Source organism: Hippocampus bargibanti, linkage group LG17, assembly GCF_051943395.1.
Source record: "Hippocampus bargibanti isolate YZ-2025 linkage group LG17, ASM5194339v1, whole genome shotgun sequence".
NCBI lineage: Eukaryota > Metazoa > Chordata > Actinopteri > Syngnathiformes > Syngnathidae > Hippocampus > Hippocampus bargibanti.
Genome location: NC_142750.1, coordinates 14,758,747 through 14,782,463, shown reverse-complemented (window position 1 = coordinate 14,782,463; position 23,717 = coordinate 14,758,747). Strand labels below are relative to the sequence as shown.

The window sequence follows — 23,717 nt, the reverse complement described above, 5'->3', positions numbered from 1 at the left end:
ACTGGAACTCTTTATCTTGGGCAAATAGATACACTTGCCTGCCACACAGGTCAGACTTTGACTGAGAAATCAGCGTCTCAGCATTGTCTTAATATGGTCTTTCCATCTTGTCTTAATATGGGATGACCATCCGACACGTAACACCCCCCCCCCCCCCCCCCCCCCCCGCCGCCCCCGAACCATTGTCCATCACTGCCACCTTGCGATTAGGCTGCAGAACTACAACACACTGCGAAACAGAGCCAACCAATCGCAAGTTTGGAAATGTTAGTATAAGTGTGACGTCATTTCCTGGCAGCGGCCTCTTTTGCTGATCTTCCATACGGCGTTGTTTCGTGGTGAGTTCTTTGGTCGGATTTTGAGAACGTTTAGCCTTTAAATGTATCCACAAACTTAAATAATCGTCTTGATACAATCCAAATATCCCACGGCGACGTTAAAAACAAGACATGTCACTCTTACTTGGTCTTAAAACGACTTGGCGAGTTATGCTAACATTTGAAGCTAACTCACTAGCTTGTCACACGCGTTTTCTCCATGCTTTCTGCTTGGCTCGACTCTACACAAAAGACTGCCTTGAATAACTAACGGCGATGCAGTTTGTGACTTTGTGTATAAAAAGTGTCCGATTCACAGCGAACATCCGCTTTTAAAGAGAAGATAGTTAAATGTCGAATGAACTAGCCGTACAATATATATTAGCATATTTGACAATAAAGCTGACTTTGATATTGGATGCTGCATGTTCATCACAGCAAATGATCAGAATCGTCTTTATTGTCCAAGTGTGTCGAACACGCAAATCACTTGTCTTTGGTCGAACACGCTGCACTAGTATAATCATAAAAAGACATGACATGTATTTCTGGCTTTCCTTTCGATATGATGATTATTTTTATTCCACAGCTCTCCCACCTCACTCGTAACTCCGGGAAAGTGGTCACGATGTCCGGAAGTCTGGATGTCCTTCAAATGAAGGAGGAAGATGTGCTGAAATTCCTGGCTGCAGGAACCCACCTGGGAGGTACCAACTTGGACTTCCAGATGGAGCAGTATGTCTACAAGAGAAAAAGCGATGGTATGTGCCGATGCACACTGATGTGTAATTTGTTATGTTTTCAAATATATTGTAAGTTTGTTTGCTCTCGTTTGAGGTGTCTACATCATTAACCTGAGAAAGACCTGGGAGAAGCTGCTGCTGGCCGCAAGAGCCATTGTTGCCATTGAAAATCCAGCAGATGTTTGTGTCATCTCCTCCAGGAACACTGGACAGGTCATTTGAGTTTTCACCGAGGACATGATATTGTCTTGTGAAAATGCACACTGTTAAAGCCGGGCACCGTTGTCGGTGTTCTGGTGTCGGAAGTGTGCAAAAGTAACAATGGCTTGGTTTTCAAGTAAACCATTGAGGACCGACGTCCCAGGATTGTGGTTTGATAGCCCCAAGCCACAATGTAGTAAACAAGCTTTCAACAAACGAGGTGGAATCACTCCGATGCTAGAATTGACCTTTTTTTTTGTTTGTTTCCTCTTCAGCGGGCAGTGTTGAAGTTTGCCACTGCCACCGGTTCCACCACCTTCCATGGCCGGTTCACCCCAGGTACATTTACCAATCAGATCCAGGCGGCGTTCAGGGAGCCCCGCCTTCTGATTGTGACGGATCCTCGCGCTGATCACCAGCCACTGACCGAGGCCTCCTATGTGAACATCCCCTCCATTGCTCTTTGTAACACCGACTCGCCACTTCGATACGTGGACATTGCCATCCCCTGTAACAACAAGGTGGGACATAGGATTAAATACCTCGACGGCTTATTTTCACAAAGGGGTTTGTTTTCTAATGTCTCTGTTTTCAGGGTCACCACTCTGTGGGTCTGATGTGGTGGATGTTGGCCCGCGAGGTCCTCCGAATGAGGGGCACAATTTCCAGAGAGCACCCCTGGGAAGTCATGCCCGATCTGTACTTCTACAGAGATCCCGAAGAGGTACGCGTTAATCTGCCCCAGACGCTACCTTAACGGCGGGATCCCAGAAACTAAGCGTTGAGGTGCTTTCAAATATAGATCGAGAAGGAGGAGCAGGCTGCTGCGGAGAAGGCTGTTGGGAAGGAGGAGTTCCAAGGGGAATGGACTGCCCCTGCGGCAGAATTTGCTCAGCCTGAGGTCGCTGACTGGTCTGAGGGTGTCGCTGTGCCATCTGTGCCCATTCAGCAGTTCCCAGCAGGTAGGATCCTTTCAGCCTCACCCGTCCGTCAGTCAGTGTTACTGCAATGCAGGTATTGAGTTGTGTTTTTTTTTTTCCTTCCTGCATTCCGCAGGTGCTCCAGCAGCTGTAAAGCCCGCTGAAGTCTTTTCGGGTAAATTATCCTTTCAAATGCATAAATGGGTTTTACATTTTTTTGTGGTTTCTTATTTTTTATTTTTATTTTTTCACACTTGCAGAGGACTGGAGCAATCAGCCCGCCACCGAGGACTGGTCCACTGCTCCCACTGCCCAGGCCTCTGACTGGGGTGGTGCCACTTCTGATTGGTCTTAAAAAAAAAATGAAACAAAACTGACCATTACGGCAAATAAAGTGTTGCACACCCTTATTGTGAGTTGTCTGTGATATACTGTTAATGTGTTGTGGCATTTGAATTTTTTTTAATGTATAAAAATGAACAGAATTCTTTTGGGAAATCCAGGTGAGGGTAGAAGTGTAAAACGTTAACAGGACAGTCGGTACAGCTGCACTATCACTATGATAACTCAACGGACCAAGGGATGCTTGTGTTACTTCAAGTTAATATGCAATGTCATGTGACTTGACATTCCTTCGACCCGCTATGACAGTTGAATGCGCGGTTGCTGTCAAATTAGACCGTTTGTCAAAGTCAGCTTTATTGTCAAATATGCTAATGTGCATGACATACAGCACAGATGAAATTACTGTGTGCCAACTAACATGGACATTATGTGATAGACAGTCCTATCTAGTAAGTGGATGGACGAGGTTTAGCCTCGTGATGAATTATTTTTATGGCGGCTGACGTCTACTAACCGCTTCCTACTTGGGCAGAATGTCGACGGCTGACGTGTGTTGTGACTATGACAACACGTCATGAAGAGGACATATTTTGTTCGGGGCATTTCGAGCACTGTCGACTATAATATTCTGTAGTATTCTTTGTCTTCGTTGTGTGCAGGTGCTCGAGAAATTTGGAGCGATTGTGCCCCGAGCGCGTAGCATCCCGCCGGTGTCGAACAATCGACGGCTCCACATTCGCGCTCGACGGCCGGGTGGGCGTGTCCCAGGGCGGTTCCGATTCTGCTATTGGGCGAACGCAGTTTCCTTTCTTCCTCGACTTCCGCCCTCAGCACGCCCAACCGCGGAATAATGATAATAATGATCAAGATGGCTACTACAGAATCTTTCTTTCTGTAGCTAAGCACGAATTTCACGGGATCGGGCAAAACTGCACTTTGTAACTCTTAAAGTCCTTGGTAGGCGACGAGGGCTACACCGGGAACGACGCTACATGGATTTATTACGGACCGTGAGGAAATTCTAGCGATTGTGTCGCCCGTAACAGTTATTCCACGGAAGCTAGCTAACAGAGGAACCAGCTAGCCGAATAGTTGGCCACTCTTTCCGGCGTGAGCAGACCACCCGCAGGGGAGGGGGGGGGCTTTGCTCGATTTCTCGGAACAAATGGCAGAACCGAGGAAAGTTCCCTTCGTCACACTCTCGTCGTTCAATACATCCATTCCGTCGACCCCGGAGTTTAGCAAGAAACGTCGCCGCGAGGACGAGGCCACGACTTTGGGCAGAGACGGCGGTGGAAGTGTGCTCGTCTCGGAAGGCGGCGCGCGTCTGTTTGGGACCGCGCAACGTGATGTCGCTAAGCCCGAGGAGGCGAAACCCACCACCCGCCTCAACCTCTCCCTCTCCGAGCCGAGTGAACGTGGTTCTGCCGAGTTCAACTACAGCGAGCTGGTGGTCCCAACGACTTCGCGCTCTTCTCAGGTGAGCCTCAGCGCACGATGACGCGAGCAAGGGGGCGTTCGTCAAGTGCACTTGACCCAAATGAAAGTCCAATACTGTATTGTCTTCCATAAGTTCTTTACGGTAGAAAAGGTATCTGAATTTCTTTGCCACCGGTTATTTTCAGAACGTGCACAGTTAACACGTCATTAGGCCCGACTTCATTTTTGCAATTGTATGAATTCCAGCAAAATGGTCTTGACACGCCCCAACATTGCCTCTGTTTTTGGACAAAGAAATAAATCACACACCTTTCCCCTTTTGACTTGTAGGTACAATATGCAGCAGCTTCAACTGCCCCAAAAGGACTCGCTCCCCCCCTGGACCCCAACGACCCCCTTGCCGATGAAGAGAGGGAGAGAAGGGAGGTTGAAAAGTTGGCGATGAAATTTGAAAGCAAATATGTGAGTGGGTTTTGTCCAGTGACGTGCAGTCACTAGAGGCAGGGGAGGCAGTGCCTCACCTGTCATTATTTAAAGAAAAAAAAATACATTAAATGATTGTATTTAGTAATGTGTGCTTTACAGATAATTTCCATTTTAAGTTACCATTTTGGATGTTTATTTTTTTGAAAATCGCGGAATTTCCGTTCAAATACTGAGAAGAGACATGCGGTGAGGCAGCTGCCCTCTGAGCCTCACCATGGATTGCGCAACAGTTATGCCGTGTGATGGTATTGCTGTCTCTCTGTATGTCGGTATGTTTATTAAAATGTTCAACCACAGCTAAATTTACATAGCTTCGCTGGTGTATATAATGTACAGTGCTGTTTTTTTTCATCAACAACAGTATGTGTGTGACGTGTTTGTTTCTTGTGCTGAGCTATTGAGTGATCATAAAACGCCAGCGAAGAGGCATTCGGTGAGGCACGCAGTTTTCCTGCCTCATGCTAGGGGTCGCTGGTGATTAACTGTTGCCAAGCAAATGGTGAATAAGCTGCTCTGTAGGGTCATATGTTTGTAAATCTGACTGATGATGTCAGTGCCTCACCAGCAGTGACGTGCAGTCAGTGGAGGCAGGTGAGGCAGTGCCTCACATGTCATCATGGAAAGCTGTCGTGGAAATATCAAATGAAAAAATAAATTAAACAGTTAGATGTATTTAGTGATTTGTACTTTAAAGTTCTTGTCCATTTAACTTCACCGTTTTAGGATTTTTTTCAAAATCGCTGAATTTTCACATTTACCATTCAAATATGAAGTAGAGACGAGTGGTGACGTCATCGATGACGTCAGTGCCTCACCAGCCATGAACCTCACCGCACGTCACTGGTTTTGTCATAGTTTTTGATTGAAGCCAATGTGGCCTCAAAATTAAGTTGTGATTGTTGAAATCGATTGGTCGCCAAGCAAATTCCTGGTTCGTTTCGGAAAGCAAACATGTCTCATCTTGGTGTGTTCTTACTTTTGTACGTTGTTTGCAGGGCGGCGCCTCCAAGAAGAAGAAAAAAGACAGGATGCAGGATCTCATTGATATTGGTTACGGGTATGACGAGAGTGACCCCTTCATTGATAATTCAGAAGCCGTGAGTATTATCAGCATCATTAGGTTTTGGGTGGTGAGTGGGGGGAGGGGTTTCACTTTTCTCAATCATTTCCTGTTATAAATGTTTTACTTGCTGCTGCTACAAATTAATATTGGTCCTATACTCCCCGCTACCCACGTCAAGACAGACTGGTGATGTGGTTTTCTGTTTACAATGGTATGAGTAATAAACCGAGATGGGCATTCCATTCCTGGGATGGAAGGGTCCAGTTTTGGAGAGGAGGGTGAAAAGTTTTTTAAAAAAGGATTAACCAAGGACGGGAGTGGGTTTTCATCAGTCGCTTTAATCATCCCTGACTGAGTTAAATACAGTGAGACCTTGGCTTACGAACTTAATTGGTTCCCAGACAGTGTGTAAGGCGAAAAGTGTGTATCCCCAAATACTTTTTTTCCCATAGGAAACCATTAAATGAAAATAATCAGTTCCCAGGTCTCCATAAAATATCATTTTCAACTAAATAAGCCTTAAAACTACACACAACATACCTTATTCTATGTATAATAAATGTGCTATTGTATTGTAATGAACGAAATACACTGCACTGTATAATACAGTGGTTTTATTTACATGTGTGATGGTCGTTGATGGCTTTTAATTGACACCTGTTGCTTTCTGACTTGTAAGGTCTTCCGAAACTGAGGCATCACATTATCATTAATCATGTTGATGATTCTCATAGCCTTTTCTGGATGGAACTGTGCAATAAAAGCCTGCACATCAACTCCTGAATGGCCTGCTTCTGCTTGTCCTCTTGAAGGCAAATCAAATCCTCTGTGTTGACGACCTCATTATGGTCAGAAACTAGCTCCTCGATGTCATCTGCATCCACTTCGAGTCCCGTAGGTGCTGGCAGAGATTTTATGATAACAAGCCTGTCAAGCTAGACAAACTAAAATGGCACACTCGCGATCCCGGAAAGCAACAAACTTACGCGATCGTGGCTAACAATCACCTCGGGCAAAGCAAACTCTTGGACTTGCCAGCACAAGGCACAGCGAGGCGTCGTAATCATGTCACTGGTGAGGTGACAGCGACTTGAAATGTCCCAGTATCGGTGATTAGGGGATCACCACGCACATCTCGTTCGTGTTTCTCAATGATCTCCTTCTTCTCCTCGACTGTAATTTTGTTTTGTGTCTTCTTCGGCTGGCGGAGGTCGGGAGCGGCGGCCCCCGCCCCAGCTGTCAACTCGCAGGTGACAATTTCGGTGTCATTAGTCACGTGAAAGCATCGACTAAATAAAGCCTTTGTGTAAAGCTTAGGCAAAGAATGGTGGCAATGGTGGACGTACCGGGCTCTTTATTTGTAGAATGGTAGGAGAGAGTTACTCTCAGGGAAGTGACACACAGCGTGAGAGATGTGTCAGGCTGAGATTCACATGACAGCCGCGGTGTGCACATGTGACGCCACAAACGCACACCTCATTCGTGTTTCTCAATGAACTCCTTCTTCTCCTCGACTGTTATTTTGTTTTGTGTCTTCTTCGGCTGAACACGAGCCTGCGGTGGGGTCTTTTTCGGTCCCATGACGGCAAAAGTATCGTTGAAACGATCGACGTGTGCACTCATAGAAAGGGTGTGTGGAAAGGTAGGCAGGCTGGGACGCTGTTCGGTCTTGTGCTCTTGTGTTCTTCCGCCGAAGATTACTCCGCCCGCCGTGGTGGGGGGTGTGTATCGAGAAAATAGTGCCTATGCCAAGGTTTAATTTTCATAAATGTACCGTTCGTAAACCGAAAAGTTCGTAAGGCAAGGTGTTCGTAAACCGAGGCCCCACTGTACTGTATTTGCTTTCGGGAGGCAAGTCCCGTCTCTGGTAATAACTGGAAAATGACTGTCAACAAATAGGAAATGAAATGATTTGAAAATAGGTGTGGCGTTACAAACGAAGCCCATTTCCTCTTGGCACAGTATGATGAGCTGGTTCCAGCCTCTCTGACTACCAAACACGGAGGCTTTTACATCAACACCGGCACTTTGCAGTTCCGAGCGGCATCTGACTCAGAAGACGACGATACAGAGAATAATCACGTCAAGGTACGTCTTTGCATCTCTGCAAATTTGCAGACAATTGCGATGTCTTTCACCTTATGTGATTATACAAAGCCAATATCCTGTTACTACTAGAAGATGAAAGATGGAGAAGAGCGGGTGATTAAGAAGCGGAAGAAGAAGCAAGATGGAACAGTTTTGGAGGAGAAGAAACCCAGGAAAAATAAAGTACCAAAGTCCGGGTAAGGTTTTAACTTATAGAATTTGACAAAGCGGTTGCTTTTTAGGGAGAAAAAAGAAGCATGATTTATGAAGAGAGAGTAAGAGCGATACATAACATCAAAATGTGAAATAAAATGCGTACCCACACCAGCAAAAACAGTGGTGATAAAGCTGCACAATGCATCCTCTGAAAGCATGCAACAGCCGCTCGGCGGCGGACAAAACGGTAGCGCTCTGATTGGTTGGACGTATGAGTTGTAATATCCTAATTCGAATCAGAATCATCTTATTTGATCAGGTGTGCAAAACACACAAGGAATTTGTCTCCGGTAGAACACGTTGCTCTAGTATCATCATAAAAAAAACATGACAAATAAGTCTGGAAAGTAAGTGGTACCTCTCAGGAACAACTGTGCAAAGTATAAAGCAGAGCTAAAGTGATCAGTGGTCGAATGAAATATGATAACAGTTGTACAGTTGGTGAAGAAAACCAGTGAGCCATTTAAAAGTGATCAGTCGCTGTATTTGTAGTACAACACGTGTGCAATTATGCAGATGTTCTCGAGCGCCTCAAAGTGTCTGGTGCTGGAGATTATAAAGGTCAGTAACAGTGGTCAGTAACAGTGGTCAGTAACAGTGGTCAGTAACAGTGGTCAGTAACAGTGGTTCAAGTACAAAGTACAAAGCTAGAGCTACAATGATTGTAACGGGATGCTGTTCCACAGGGTTGTGCAAAATTGCAAAGCACTACACAGATATACAGTGATACATCAGCTGACGAACGCTTGAGCTCACAAATTTTTCGCTTTACGAACATTAAATTCATGAGAATATAATCTTGGCATACGAACTGGTTTTCGGGAAACACACGCACCGCCAAAATGGTTGGCGGACTACTTTTCCACACCCACTTTCTTTGAGTGCACTCAGTGCAGATATGGTTTGTTATGGAGTGGATACTTTTGCTTTTTTGGGACTGAAAAAGATCCCACCACAGGCTAGTGTTAAGCCGAAGAGGACACAAAACAAAATTACGGTCGCGCAGAAGAGGGAGATCATTGAGAAACACGAACGAGGTGTGCGTTTGTGTGACTTAGCGTCCCAGTACCAGTATGCTAAGTCGACCATTGCTACGTGTAGCTAAGGGTGTTTCTGTGTTGTCTAAGTAACGGTCTCAGGCAATAAAAGAGGTTGAAAAACTTCTGTTGATTTGGATTAACAGTAAAGTTTATTTCTTTAATTACAATACAATAGCACATTTATTCTACATACTTACTACCTATTTGGATTGGATTGGATTGGATTTGCCTTTATTAGTCTCACAGTGGAGAAATTTACATTTCACAGCAGCAAAGTGATGAAACGAATGAAAAAAAGAAATACATGAGCTGCTGGAAAGGCAGCCGCTCTCGCGGCGCCGTCTTGAAGTCAAAAGAACAAAAAAAAAAAACTAAATAACAAATAATATGACAACACAAAGACAACATGAAAAACAAAGACACAGAGAGTGATTCATTCTTCAGGACTTGCTGTACCCTCTTTGTGATGACATGAAGCAGTTCTAGATGAAAGAAGAGAGGATCAAAGCGTCTTTCCACCAGTGGATCAGGGACATCATGATGGAACGTGCACGTCGACTACAAGCTAAATGTTGAAAGCAAACACGCAGCTGTAGCATCCATTGACGAAAAGAGATCGTCTCAAATCTCCTGTCCCACATAAATCTGCTTCAATTCCAAGCCGCAACAGTTCCACATACGCATCGGCGCTCTGCGCTGACGCTCCTTTTTATCGCAGGCTCCTCAAGCCATGCATCCATCCAGCCGCAGACTGTCCAACGGCACCGACCTTTCCGCTGAACAAAGCGGGGCTGTGAAGATGCTGCCCATTACAGGCGCAAAAAAAACACAACGGCCCCTTTGGTGTCCAGCGATGGCAGTCGAATGGCACCGACATTCCTCCCATTCAAAAACAGTACTGGCATATTCATGCTGCCGAAAAGGCGCAACCGCTCAGCAGTCTCCTCCTTGATGAATGTCATGGTCAAAAATGCTGAAAAACAATCCGTATCCATTCAACCCGACGCCCAACAACACAAAGTGACAAAAGAAAACACAAAACAAGACAAAAACAACAAAAAAGCAAGGCTCATGAGAGCACTTGCTGACGCCTGCCTACTCAGGCGCCATTTGAGTTATTCAACTATCTAGCTAACTATCCATGAGTTATCTATTAGCTAGCTAACTTTCTATCTGTTTGAGTTACTCCTGGGTTGAGTAAACGCTGGCACGTGTGGCTGCCGCTGCTCACCCAAGGAAAAACTGATCCAGTGACTGTAAAGTGACCTTGAGAGTTTTGAAAGACGCTTACAAATGAAATGTATTATTATTATTTCTTACATAAAATAAGGTATATTTTGTGTAGTTTTAAAGGACAACCGACGTCTCTGGACAAGTTGTGTCCATAATTTGTAAAATGGCTTCAAATGACTTCTACTGAGCGTATTTGACAAAGATTCCACCGCATATAGCTATATTTTACCTTTTAAGACTCGCGCTGAATATTCAGGAAGTCTTGTTTTTGAGTTGGCGACGAGTCCCGACGTGACGTCACTGAAGGAACGCCCCTGACCGAAAAAAAGACACATCGTAGCAGTCCTTCCATCACGTCAATGCATTTTGCTGTACTTGTTTGGTCTGAAAACCTCGTGTTGCACCAAAAAGCTGCCAGAAGAGGGCGACCAAGCTCCATGGAAGGAATTCATCAGCCTGTGGAAACGGGCTGACTAATTCCCTCCACGGCTTTGTGCCATTGTCTGCCTCCCTTGGGTGCGACATTTCCCACCCCTGATGCCTCAAAATGGCACAAATAAATGCTTTAATCGACTGCAAACATGTATGCTTTGCTCATCAGAACTATTTGAATCATATTCATAACTGGATGTGTAACAAGAAAGCATATTCTCCGAATCTGAAGCCATTGTTTTGATTCTGCAGCAATGCAAGACGTCGTGGCGTGACGTCACGAACTGGGGGCGGGACTTTCTGAAACTGGCCACTTCGCAGCTCTATTTTTTGCAGATTTTGGACACTTGAAGTCATTTTTATTGGTGTTTTGCATTTGACTAAAAATATCATACTGCCTCTTTTGGGTATTTTAGATGCTATAAAACGTTTTTCTGATGTCAGTTAGGAAACAAGAAAAGTGACGTCGGTTGTCCTTTAAGGCTTATTTAGTAGAAAATTATGATTTATGGGGACGTATCATTCTTATTTTTAGTGGTTTCTTATGGGAAATAAATGTTTCTCAGACAAACGTTTTGCCTTCCATACACTTTCTGGGAACCAATTCAGTTCGTAAGCGGAGGTCTTACTGTATTTGGGTTAGCCTTTAGGGCGTTAATGGCGAGAGGGAAGAAGCTCTTTAAATGTTTGCTGGATTGAGTGCGCATCGATCAGTTGTGCCTGCCTGGGGGTAGTAGCTAGAAAAGGTGGTGGGCAGGGTGCAGAGGGTCCAATAAGATTTTCTGTGCCCTTGTCTTGCAGTGTGCAAGTCCTCAAGACTATTGTGTTCCTGTTTTTGGTTCTCCCGACAGAGTGTCATCGTTAAATCGTCCGGAAAAGAAGAAGAGGAAGAAGCTGATGAAAGATTCCCTCCACCTGGCCAACATGCTGCGCCGCTTCACCAGGGAGAAGGAAGAGATGCGAAAGAGGAACATAGCCGGCGCCGGTCTGCCACGCCCCCAAACCAAAGTGCCTGGCCCAAACTCCGCGGTTGTCAACAGCCAACCCAAGGCCATCGCCGGCGGCAACGACTGCAACATGGCCGACTTGACCTCCGACCCGGCCGTGATGTCGCTGCTCGGGTCGGCCAACAATGACGTCTTGCAGGACATGATGGGCGATCTGGACTTTGGGATGCTGGACTCTCCGCAGTCTTCCAGTCCCACTCAGGGGGAGAACGGCTCCTCGGGCACAAGCCACAAGGCGGGCGCTGGCCGCGCATCGCAGGGGAATGCGATGACCCCTCCGTCGCTGCCCACCGGTCTCCCGGGCCCTCTCTTAAAGCGCATCGAAGACCTCAGAACGGTACGAGAGTTACTGTCTCACTCGCATCGGCGTCGCAACCGGGCGTACGTCTCACCCTTGTTTCCTGTCACAGGCGTCCCGTCAATTTGACGAAGAGGGCCGCAAAAAGTTCTTCACGATGGACATGAATAATATCTTACTGGAGTGAGTGTCGTTTAGGTTTTGATTTCCGCCAAAGCGTTTGTGGATTTCTCTCTCGTCAAACGTGTGTGCGCACAATTCAGAATTATTTCAGAAGTACAGAACGCCGCTTGGCGGTTTTCGAACAACCGAATAGACAAGATGGCGAGAACACCGCCATTCGTCCGTCATTGGGATTATGAATCCTTCTCAAACAGAGTTTGAACTAAAATAGGCACCTGCATATTTTTTTCCCCAGTTTTGGCCACGTTTTAGCTTTTGTACGATATTATCTTCGTGGCATAACCTTCCATCTTGTGTGTGTGTATCAGTATTGATTTACAGGTTCAGGAGCAAACGGCGGACGTTCGTTTGGCTGTGTACTCACACTTGGAAGCCTTTGTTCCGTGTAATCGAGAAGGCCTGCTCAAGCGGCTGAAGAAATTGAGCCTCAACATCCAGGTGGGTTCAAATATTTGGCGTCATCCAACAAAGTTGGCAGGAACAATTCGCCCCTTTTTCCCTTGCGCTCTTTGTGAAAATACAGACTTGCGAGACATTACCGAAAATCGCCAAATCATCGGCTACGCTTGTTTGAAATCGGTGACAAATGAAACACGATTTCTTTTTCTCTTGGTGCTCATTCATCTCGGTCGTTCCGAATCGCAACTGTTCCCGACGCAGCGCTAGTCGACGAAAAAAAAAAGGGTTTTCCGGGTGAAAGGTTGCCCGAACTGAGTCCGTTACTGCTGCCTTGCAAGCACTTCTTTCTTCTTTCTGTGTCAAATGAACTTGTCGAACTTGCCCAGGACGACCGGCTCCGCACGCCGCTACTCAAGCTGAAGCTGGCTGTGTGCAGCATGATGCCCGAGCAGATTGCCCGATACAACATGGACTGCATCGCCAAGGTGGCAAAGTAAGTGTCCTTCCCAATGGTCGTTCCCCTCGGCTCCTCGTTTGCACGCCGGAAGCGCTGACGGCCGTCCGTCTTCCTCGTTCGTCGTCTCTGCTAACAGACAGCACTGCGAGGAGGGAGAGAAGAATGCTTCCGAGGATGATGATGAGGAGAAGCCGGGCAAGAGGGTGGTGGGGCCTCGCAAGAAGTTCATCTGGGATGACAAACTCAGGTGCGTGTCTTCTCGGTGATCAGATGAGTCGGCGCTCCGTTTTTTTTTGCCCATCAACGTGAAATGTGCTATATCGCAGAAATATCCAATTTTATTTTTGATGTCGTCCACGAGCGACGGTCCGATCAGGAAGAGGGCGTGGAGTTTGTTTGCCCCACCTCCCTGCGCCTTCAAGGACAACCGACACCCAAGTCGTGTCCATGATTTGTAAAACCACTTCAAATGACTTCTACTGAGCGTATTTTACAAAGATTCCACCGCATATACAGTGGGACCTTGGCTTACGAACTTAATTGGTTGCCAGACAGTGTGTAAGGTGAAAAGTGTGTATCCCAAAAATTAATTTCCCATAGGAAACCATTAAAATGAGAATAATCCGTTCCCACGTCCCCATAAAACATAATTTTCTACTTTCTAATTTTCTCAGCCTTAATACTTATGTATAATAAATGTGCTATAGTATTATGATTAAAGAAATAAACTGTACTGTACAATAAAGTCATTTTATTTACCTTTGTGATGGTTTGATGGAATGGAGTGTCCGCTTTCCTCAGCATTAAACACTTGATGAGGAACATAGGCTTCTTTCACCATCTTAAGGAATGATCCCTTGTAGGTGCTTTCTCTGCGATAATTGTATCTAGTTCATCAATTGTGATCTGTTTAGCTGGGTTGATAGCTTTTTGCATCAAGCGTACAGATGACTTGTGCGGGTTATTTGTGGAGCCTGATTGATGGGATATTTAACGTTCCAGTCTACACTCTGCTTTTGCACAAAGCTGAAATGGGTCCAAATTTCACTGTTTTCTATCCATTTTCTGACCATTTCACTTGTTTTTTTCACTTTTGTTTTTTTTTTTTTGTTTCAAGCTCTGTCCTCTCCCTTTCATGTGTGTGTTTTCTCACTCTCTCTCTGTCTGCTTGTCTCTTTAATGTTTAAACCCCCCCCCCCCCCCCCCCCCCACTGCTGGGTTCTTGACCAATCACGTGGCTTCAACCGAAGACGCCATTTTGTTTTTTGGAGAACAGCCTCACTCTCTTGTCTGTAACCCCAGCCCCCACTGCTGCGTTCTTGACCAATCACAAGGCTTTAACTGACGACTGGGGGCGGGGAATAGAGGACCAAAAAAAAGTCAGCTGTCATTTCCTTGTTTGGAGAACGAGCTCGTTCACGAATGACACATCACTCATTGTGGCAGCTCCTTGTGTATCCCGAAAAATAGTTCGTATGCCAAGGTAACATTTTCATAAATGTAACGTTCGTAAACCGAAAAGTTCGTAAGCCAAGGGATTCGTAAACCGAGGTCCCACTGTAGCTATATTTTACGTTTTAAGACTCGCGCTGAATATTCAGGAAGTCTTGTTTTCGAGTTGATGACGATGTCTGTAGTGACGTCACGTCAGGAACGCCCCTCACCGAGAAAGTGACACACAATGCGTTTTGGGTACTTTGTGTGGTCTGAAAACATCGTGTTGATTCGTATTGATGGCAAAATTAGAAGGAAAAACACATAAATAACGCAATGGTGAATCGTTGTGTGTCGCTACCAATTGCGGTAACACCATATAGAAGTGGAGACAAATTCCCAGCAGACAAATCAGCCCATTTCCAACGGAGCTTGTGCGCCATCTTGTGCATTTTCTGGGACGCTACATTGCAGTCCAGACGGCTCAAATTGATACGGGAGGACTTCTTTAATAAATTGCAAACATTTATGCTTTCCTCTTCAGAACTATTTGAATCATATTCATAACTGGATGAGTAACAAGAAAGCATCTTCTCCGAATCTGAACTCCGTGAGGCCATTGTTTTGATTCTGGCAAGAACTGGGGGCGGGACTTTCTGAAAATCACCAATTCCGAAGTCATTTTGTGGCAGTTTTGGGACACTAAGTTATTTTTATTGGTGTTTTGCATTTGACAAAAAATATCAGCCTGTGTGTTTTGGGCATTTTAGATGATATAAAACATTTTTCTGATGTCAATTAGGAAAAAGAAGGTTCTAAAACAGATTCTTTTCTTACAGTGTTTTTTAGGTGTTGAGTTACCTGACATGTTTCGACGTATACTTTCGCCTTCTGACATGTCAGGTAACGAAACACCTAAAAAACACTGTCTGTAAAAAAAAGAATCGCTTTTAAATTAGATATCAAGTAGACAGGATGAACTCAATACAATAAAAAAAAATGGTGTCGGTTGTCCTTTCATGATCTAGCACGCCAAACGGTGGATTGGCCGTAGATGAGCAAATCCATGTCAGCGGGGATGCATCTGGGCCGCGCCCTTGCGCTACATGTATTTATGCATTTGGACAGCCACTGGCGCAAATTTGTAACTCCACTGCGCCAACACCAGCGCATGTCTATTACGATTAGCGCATGTTGCTACGTGATGTGCGCCACATCTGACATACTTCTGTGAAAATAGCTAAAGAAACAAATTTAGTTAAACAGCTGTTCGTTTTCCATCAGAGCTTTTAACATTCTTGCCTTACCGATGTCTGGCCTTGCGTTTGTTTCTGTGCGTTCCAAAGTCGCGGTCGAGGATATTTCGGGCTTTTCCGTGATCCGCCGGTAACTGCCGAAAGAGATAATCGAATATTCGAATCGAATCGAATATGCGTTTTGCTCTCGTGTTAAATATAGGTGTACGAAGAGTTTTAGCCCCTAATCATGCCTCCGAAGAAAGTAAGTGCTGCTAAAAGTGAAAAGGAAAAGTAGTGCGTACAACTATTGCATTTAAGAAAGAAATAATCGCAAAATATGAAGGAGGTGTGCGAGTGTCTGATCTGGCGAGGGAATACAGCATGGCGAAATCTACAATCAGTACGATATTAAAGAATAAGGAGGCTGTGAAATCTAGTGATGTGACCGTGGGAATGAGAGCAAGTGGCATTGGATCGATATTTGAAGAGAAAAGAACATCCTGTAGCCGAGTCATCCGTAGCTGTCACGTTCCGAGCGAGAGTGACGGCAGCTGACTCGTCGGAACGTAGTGGAATGTTTGGGATCCCAAAACAGGCGGCAGAGACGTACTAACCAAGCAGGATGTTTATTCACAAATAAAAGAAAACACAGCGAGTAAGACGGCAGGGGGTGATCGGACCCGCTTACTACGCCAAAAGGCAAATGGCACACCAGGGTGCAAAATGACGCAATCCCGGAAGATGACATCAATTTACGCAGGGGACGCAGGGAAAATACCTCGGGCCGGATACACTCGCGCATCGAAGGAAGAGTCCAGGTACGGTAGAGTGGCGAGGTGAGGCAACCATGATCGCAAACCGTATAAATGCCCCGTGTCCGTGATTAGAGAATTGACAGCAGGTGGAGAACGGCCGGGAGAGGCAGCCCCGCCCCGCCCCCCGCTGTCAACTCGCAAGTGACAGGAGCAAAGAGATGGTTTCGGTGTTCGAACAAATCGCTTTTCGAACAGGGTCCTTGAACGAATTATGGTCGGGAACCGAGGTATCACTGTAATTGCAAGTCAACCAATCTTCCTTTTGTTCTTTGGGTTCCCCGTCTTTAATAGTGAGATGCTATTCAGGGACCACGGGAAAATAAGTTGAATAACATTTTTTTCGTGCCACTCAACGGAATAATTTGCTTTTTTGTTCAGGTCGTTGCTATGCAATTTGGTACGGGTGAAGCTGAGCTGCTATGAGCTGGAGGGCAAGAACGTTTCTCCCGAAGATTACCTCAAAGCTTTCATGGAGACAGAAGTCAAACCTCTTTGGCCAAAAGGTTGGATGCAGGGCAGGTCTGTTTGTTTTTTTACTCATCGACCGCTTCCCCTCATTCGTTAGTCCCCGCTATTGAACGTTCAGTGTCACTCCCTTTTTGTTGTTGACACCAGGATACTGTTTAAAGAGAGCATCACGGCTCATGGTCATCTCACCGGCTACACGTGAGTAAAACTCGGCTTCGAAAACCGTTTGACCACCCAAGTAAAGCAATACCACTGATCCTGATGCATTCCTTTTAGAGCAAAGAAAAAGATTCCCTCCGCACCAAAAGTCAAGCCAAAGGTGACACTTGTTTTTACAACGACTCTTTATCACATGGATACAGTGATACCTCGGCTTACGAACGTTTTAGCGAACAAATGTTTCACCTTACGAACATTAAATTTGCGAGAATCTAATCTTGGCATACAAACTAGTTTTTGGGAAACACACGGAGCGCCACAATGGCTGGCGGACTAGTTTTCCACATCCACTTTCTTGTGCACTCAGTGCAGATGTGGTTTGTTATCGAGTGGAGTACTTTTGCTTTTTTTTTTTGGGGGGACCAAAAAAGACCCCACCAGAGGCTAGTGTTAAGATGAAGAGGACACAAAAGAGGAGATAATCAAAAAACACGAACGAGGTGTGCGTTTGTGTGACTTAGCTGTGCCCAGTACCAGTATGCTAAGTTGACCGTTGCTACGTGTGGCTAAGAGTGTTTCTGTGTTGTCTAAGCAATGGTTCCAGGCAATAGAAGAGATTGAAAAAAACTTTTGATTTGGATTAACCAAAAGCAGCTCGCAGGGGACATTGTGAGTGAGGGTATGATCGCCGAGAAAGCACGGCAACTTGATCATCAAGCGGCAACTACATCAAAGACATCACAAAGGTCAATAAAACGACTTTATTATAAAGTCCAGTTTATGTCTTTACAATACAATAGCACATTATACATATAATAAGTTTGTGTAATTTGTGTCGTTTTAAGGCTTATTTAGTATAAATTATGTTTTATGGGGACCAGGGAACGGATTATTCTCATTTTTAATGGTTTCTTATGGGAAATAAATGTTTGGCTGACAAACTTTTAGCCTTACACACACTTTCTGGGAACCGATTAAGTTTGTAAGCTGAGGTCTCACTGTAGTTAGGATGAGTGCCACATGATTGAACTTGCTGGGTTGTGTTTCACGTCTGTGATGTTTCCAAAGTAACGTTTTTTTTTTTTTTCTAATTATGAAACAATTTAACATCAACAAAAATCACAGGTGAATCAATTATTTTGAAACATGTTTTCATTTTATATAATATGAAATGAAATATATATCGAAATAATATATTATGAATATATTGAAATGAAATAATATGTATATTATCAGCTTGTGCAATATTGTGCAGACGTGATCGCTCCAAAGAGCGACCATCTGCAGTTTCTGATGTCGTGAGACAACGAGGTGATGAAGTAGAATGTCGTTTTTGTCAGGAGGCGGCGTGGGTTCAGCGGACCCCACCCTCAGCGGGCGTCGCCCCGTCCCCTGCCGGCCAGGTCGCTAAGCGAGTGCCTCACCCCGCGCCCGAGCCCATATGCCTGGATTCCCTCGACGACGCCCTGGCGGTCCCTTCCCTGGACTCCATTTCGCAGGCGCTGATGATCCTCGGCAACGCCGCCAAAGGCCTGGCGCACGGGGACGTCCCCGCCTCCTCAGACAGACCCAAAGGCGTCGCCGACCCCTCCGTGGCTTCCCACGTCTCGCCCCTCTCCCAACAGAAAAAGAACTCCGTCTGCGCCCCTGGCTCCGGCAACCCCCGCCACACGTTCTCCTCCGCCGCCGCGCCGTCCCGGCCGCCCTCGGCCACCTACTCGCCGTCGTCGTCGGTCAGGGTGGACGCGACGGGGGTCGCGAAGGTCCCGGGGCAGGTCCACAGACACTCGCTGTTAAGCGCTCAGAAACCCGTGGGCGTCGCCGTGCCCAAAGTCAACTCCCTGGCATCCGCGTCGGCGCCCAAAGCCCGCCCTCCGCCCACCGCGTCATCCCTCACGCACCCGGGCTCAAAGATGGCGGTTCCTGCTCCCGCTTCGGCCCTTCTCAAATGCAGCAACGATAAAGGAGTCAAGAGTAACGCCGTCGTCATGACGTCGCCCGCGTCTCGACAGCCGACAGCCCATCTGTCGTCCGTGCACATGAGTCCCAAAAGCTTCCTGGCGACGCGCCCGCCTCTCACTCCGCAGAGTCAAGCCTCGGGCATGCCCGCCACCCACCGGGGAGTTGAAGCGACGCAAGCGGCGGGCTTCGTCACCCCCGTGCACGCCGCCGTCGCCAAATCCAGTCACAGTGGCATCACGCCGGCGGTCAAAGTGACGCCTCGCGCCGTCAGCGCCTCGGCTCGCAGCCCGGGCTCGTCCATCAGCGCCCCGTCTCGCGGCCTCGCTTCAGTCGTCCCCACCCAGGGGGCCGCCGTCCCGTCCCGCGGCCTCGGCTCGGGCCTCACCGCCTCCTCCCGCGCCATCAACTCGCTCGCCGGCTCCTCGTCTTCGCCGGTCGCCAGGTCCCAGGCGACTCCCGCCGCGCAACAGTTCTCCTGCAAAAGTCCCGCGGGTTTCCGCTCGCCATTCTCAGGTCCCCAGGCCGGGACGGCCAAGGTGGGTCCGGGGGGCTTCGCCCAGCCCGGCAACCAGAAGACTCCCGTCATCATCAGCGGCGCAGCCAACGCTAGCCTTATCAGCACTTCATCGTTAAGTAAACATTCAGGAACCGCCACCCCCCCGGCGGCGCCCTCCGCCATCGCGGGCCAGCGCCAGAGGTCGGGCGGGGTGACGACCTCTCAGGGGGCCAAAGCAGTGACATCGTCGGCCGCTCCTCAGGTTGGTGGTCTCAGGACCTTACCCGTGTTCCTCTAAGCCACGCGCGGGATCCAACTCTGGCCCGCCACATCTTTTGATTCGGCCTGCGAAAGAAAGCTAATCAAACTTGACAAATTCTATCATGCTTGCTAAAGTCCCAACCAACATTGGAAATTGTCCCATTGCTAACTTTTAGGTGCATATCTACTGCAGTTTGAGGCCCACTCGTATTATCCCTGCGATGTTGATAAAGTTTTTAGTCTCCCCAATGTATTGATTGCTCCTTACAATCTTCATTTTTACAATTTATTGAATAAACTACATTACTTTGTGTATACATATATGTATATACACAGTGAGACCTCAACTTACGAACTTAATTGGTTCCCAGACAGAGTGTGTAAGGCGAAAAGTGTGTATCTCAAAAAAAAATTCCCATAGGAAACCATTAAAATGGGAATAATCCGTTCCCGGTTTCCATAAAATATACTTTTCAAACTAAATAAGCCTTAAAACTACACACAACATACCTTATTCTATGTATAATAAATGTGCTATTGTAATGAAAGAAATACACTGCATTGTATCGTAAAGTCACTTTATTTACATTTGTGATGGTCATTGATGGCTTGATGGAATGGCGTTGGAGAACCGAGGTCAAAGGGAATTGCTGTTTGGAAAGAGTTACATTCCATAAGGACTGTAATTAAAGAAATAAACTGTGCTATAAAATAAAGTCGTTTTATTTACCTTTATGATGGTCATTGATGGCTTGATGGAATGGCGTTGGAGGTCGAAGGTCAAAGGGAATTGCTGTTTGGAAAGAGAGGCACATTACATGAGGACTGTAATTAAAGAAATAAACCGTGCTGTATAATAAAGTTTTATTGACCTTTTTGTTGGTCGTTGATGGCTTATGGAAGGAGAGTCACCTTCCATAAGGACTGTTGGTAACTTAACCTCTGGTGCTGTTCGGTCGTGTGCTTCCGCCGAAGATCACTCCGCCAGCCGTGGTGGGTGTGTTTTAGGAAAATAGTGCTTATTATAAGGTTTAATTTTCAGAAATTTGAAGTTTGTAAGACGAAAAGTGTGTAAGTTGAGGTCTCACTGTATGTGTGTGTGTGTGTGTGTGTGTGTGTGTGTGTGTGTGTGTGTGTATATATATATATATATATATATATATATATATATATATATGTGTGTGTGTGTGTGTGTGTGTGTGTGTGTGTGTGTGTGTGTGTGTGTGTGTGTGTGTGTGTGTGTGTGTGTGTGTGTGTGTGTGTGTGTGTGTGTGTGTGTGTGTGTGTGTGTGTGTGTGCTGACAAAGCCTCTTGGATGAGAAGTGAAACGTTCAACACCTTCAAAGAAGTACAGATGATAATGTGAGGGTATTAAACATTCGAATGGCTTCCCCAAATGCATAAGCGTAACTGCATTGTGGCCCACAGCAAAAAATGATTTTGACCCCTTTGCTCTAATCCGTCCCAGTTGTATCCACAGATGCATTTCCCCCTCCACACACACACACACATTTCAGATGCAAATCGCTCTTGTTGATTGCCCTCCCGACCTTTTTTGTTTCTTGCTCAGGCGTCATCAGCAAGCGGCAGCGCTCTACTGGGCTCCGCCCCTTCTCTTCCTCTCGGCTTCGGGATGCTGGGCAGTCTGGTTCCGGTGTCGCTGCCCTTCCAGTTCCCCCCGTTGCTCAACCTGCCGCCCTCGTTGGGCGCCGGTGGCACCAGTGCGCCAGCCACTAACTCTGCGGCGAGTGGCAATGCGGCCTTCTCTTCCTTGAGTCAGAGTAAGTGTGGCCTACGTGGGGTATCAAAAGTCTACACACCCCTGTTGAAATAATCGCTGTAGGATTGAAAAAAAAAATTGCTGCTGTGGTCCCCGATGACTTAAAATAACATACAAACGTACTGTACTGTACATCAGATGGTGAGTATAGTTTTGCTTTTTGGATTGTTGCTGTGCCGATGACCATTTTGTGTTTGGGAGCCTTTTACTGAGCGAGTTTCTTGTTCTGTAGCCACAAAGGGACATAAGTCTTCTTGTGCCGGTCCCAAGCCCGGATAAATACAGAGGGTTGTGTCAGGAAGGGCATCCGACGTAAAAGCTGGGCCAAAACAAATATGCGGATCGTACCTCTGAAGATGGAGGACACTGATTCGCTGTGGCGACCGCTTGAAGGGAAAAGCCCAAAGGAAAAGAAGAAGTGAGGGGTTGTTGTGCATGCACATTAAAATGGCAGCATCCTCCCAGAGCTCCTGTGCGACGTGAAGTGTTTTTAAACTACAGGTATACCTTGGATTACAAACTTAATTGGTTCCTAGAAAGTGTGTGTACAGTGAAAAGTGTGTATTCCAAACATTAATTTCCCATAGGAAACCATTCAAATGAGAATAATCTGTTACCAGGTCCCCATAAAACATAATTTTCTATTAAATAAGCCTTAAAACTACACAAAATATACCTTATTTTATGTATAATAAATGTGCTGTGGTATTGTAATTAAAGAAATAAACTACTGTATAATAAAGTCGTGTTATTTACCTTTGTGATGGTCGTTGATGGCTTGATGGAATGGAGTGGGAGGGAGAGTCACATTTCATAAGGACTGTAGGAAGGAGGGTTAGCCTATCCTTTCATAGGCTTGTGCCCATGGACGGACTTCTGTTCCTGTGTATTGAAAGTCCGGTTTGGCGTCTTTTTCCAAAAAAGGCCCGTCTCATCAACATTAAACACTTGATGAGGAACGTAGTTCTGATTCTGATTGTCACCATGACGAATGACACTGTGAATCCCTGTATGACGCTTAAAGGACAACCGACGTCTCCGGACAAGTTGCGTCCATAATTTGTCAAATGGCTTCAAATGACTGATGCACTACTTAGAAATTGTGTGATTGAACTCAGGGCGCCTACCGATGAAGACAATTTAATTGGATGGGGAAACCACAGTAGTAGACGATACAAAAAGAACTTCTAGAATGAAATATGTAAATGACTGCAACCTGGCCTCTTTGTGTTTGCCATGCATCCATTTTGTTTGCTTCAACCATCCCCGTCTGTTTTTGTGCCGATTTCTGCCATCACCAATGTTGCGTTGGTCACCTTCCCTGTCTGCCTTTTTCTTCGTCTTTCATGCCTTTCCCATTTTCCTCCTTTTCACACCTCACTCGCCCTTCCCTTGTGCCCCTGTCCCCCCCGTCCGTCCGTCTCTCCTCAGATCTATATAAGAGTCTCCAGTCGGGGTGTCGGGTTGCTCTGCCTCCTCACTTGCAACTCGCTTTTTCAGGTAAAATGTGAGCCTCCCTCCCCTCCACCTTTCCGCTGTTTCCCCTTTCTTGTCTTTCAATGTGCTCTGCTCATCCCGTCCGTCCGTCCCCACCCTTGCATTTATGTCCCCATCAAAGACATGTCCCCATACTGCTGGAGCTTGCGATTGACAAGAAAAATACGTTTTTGTTTCCATCCAGATGTGGGCCAAAGCCAGGGAGGAGACGCCAAGAGGAAGACTCTATGAGAGCAGACTAAGCTGAGCGCTTTTCAGGAAATCCATTTGGACCATTGACATCCTCGACAGCAACACAAAAGTGACAAGTCACTTGTCAACGTTTACGAGACAGACGTCGATCACTGCGGACGGGGAGAAGCTACTTGCGTGGCTCCCTGTTTGCACCGTGCGTCGATGTTGATGGATGAACAGTGTGCCTTTGTACGTTTCCCTCTCTGATGCAGCGTCAGTCGAAACGCGGTGCTCTCGCTTTTTGAACCACAATGAAATGATCACTGACTTTTGTAAGAAAAAAAAGCTCAGCTGAATTGCAGCTTCCTCTGACTCCCCACTTTTGAACAAACACTTTTTCTATGATACTTGAATTCTTCAATGAGTTCCTTTGTGTACAATACTGATGCATTTTAAACAAAAATCCTACTCTTCACATGGCCATGGCTATTGGATGTGTGTGTGTGTGTCTCGATGTTTGTTTGGAAGATGGATGGATGCATTTACAATTGCCGTTGCCACAACT

The 23,717-nt window shown here is 46.2% G+C and overlaps 2 protein-coding genes across 4 annotated transcripts; both read left to right on the top strand.

The window, feature by feature from the left end:
* Positions 1 to 274: 274 nt before the first annotated feature.
* rpsa (ribosomal protein SA) lies at positions 275 to 2,591 on the top strand. The gene is made up of 8 exons (XM_089019336.1): positions 275 to 338; positions 907 to 1,078; positions 1,155 to 1,273; positions 1,537 to 1,782; positions 1,857 to 1,985; positions 2,064 to 2,223; positions 2,318 to 2,356; positions 2,442 to 2,591. The coding sequence occupies exons 2-8, from the start codon at positions 946 to 948 to the stop codon at positions 2,534 to 2,536; spliced, it is 921 nt and encodes a 306-aa protein (XP_088875462.1). The 5' UTR covers positions 275 to 338; positions 907 to 945; the 3' UTR covers positions 2,537 to 2,591.
* Positions 2,592 to 3,357: 766 nt separating this feature from the next.
* Positions 3,358 to 23,716, top strand: ubn2b (ubinuclein 2b). Of its 3 annotated transcripts, none has more exons than XM_089018864.1 (17): positions 3,358 to 4,006; positions 4,297 to 4,428; positions 5,448 to 5,549; positions 7,478 to 7,603; positions 7,697 to 7,800; positions 11,376 to 11,868; positions 11,942 to 12,012; positions 12,321 to 12,450; positions 12,798 to 12,904; positions 13,005 to 13,115; positions 16,734 to 16,874; positions 16,971 to 17,021; positions 17,100 to 17,142; positions 18,323 to 19,702; positions 21,272 to 21,482; positions 22,913 to 22,981; positions 23,163 to 23,716. In XM_089018864.1, exons 1-17 carry the CDS (start codon positions 3,692 to 3,694, stop codon positions 23,207 to 23,209), a joined length of 3,633 nt encoding a protein of 1,210 aa, XP_088874990.1. In that variant the 5' UTR covers positions 3,358 to 3,691; the 3' UTR covers positions 23,210 to 23,716. The 3 variants fall into 3 exon arrangements, with proteins under 3 accessions (XP_088874990.1, XP_088874989.1, XP_088874991.1); XM_089018863.1 differs by having other exon boundaries at positions 7,694 to 7,800; XM_089018865.1 differs by lacking the exon at positions 22,913 to 22,981 and having other exon boundaries at positions 7,694 to 7,800.
* The last annotated feature ends 1 nt before the right edge of the window (position 23,717 follows it).

Bases quoted from the DNA above. Each gene is read 5' to 3' on its own strand.
- rpsa (XM_089019336.1), top strand. From the start codon at position 946: ATGTCCGGAAGTCTGGATGTCCTTCAAATGAAGGAGGAAGATGTGCTG. The intron at 1,079-1,154 runs GTATGTGCCGAT...CTCTCGTTTGAG, and splicing joins CTACAAGAGAAAAAGCGATG to GTGTCTACATCATTAACCTG. The intron at 1,986-2,063 runs GTACGCGTTAAT...TTTCAAATATAG, and splicing joins TCTACAGAGATCCCGAAGAG to ATCGAGAAGGAGGAGCAGGC.
- ubn2b (XM_089018863.1), top strand. From the start codon at position 3,692: ATGGCAGAACCGAGGAAAGTTCCCTTCGTCACACTCTCGTCGTTCAAT. The intron at 12,451-12,797 runs GTGGGTTCAAAT...GAACTTGCCCAG, and splicing joins AATTGAGCCTCAACATCCAG to GACGACCGGCTCCGCACGCC. The intron at 19,703-21,271 runs GTTGGTGGTCTC...TTTCTTGCTCAG, and splicing joins CATCGTCGGCCGCTCCTCAG to GCGTCATCAGCAAGCGGCAG.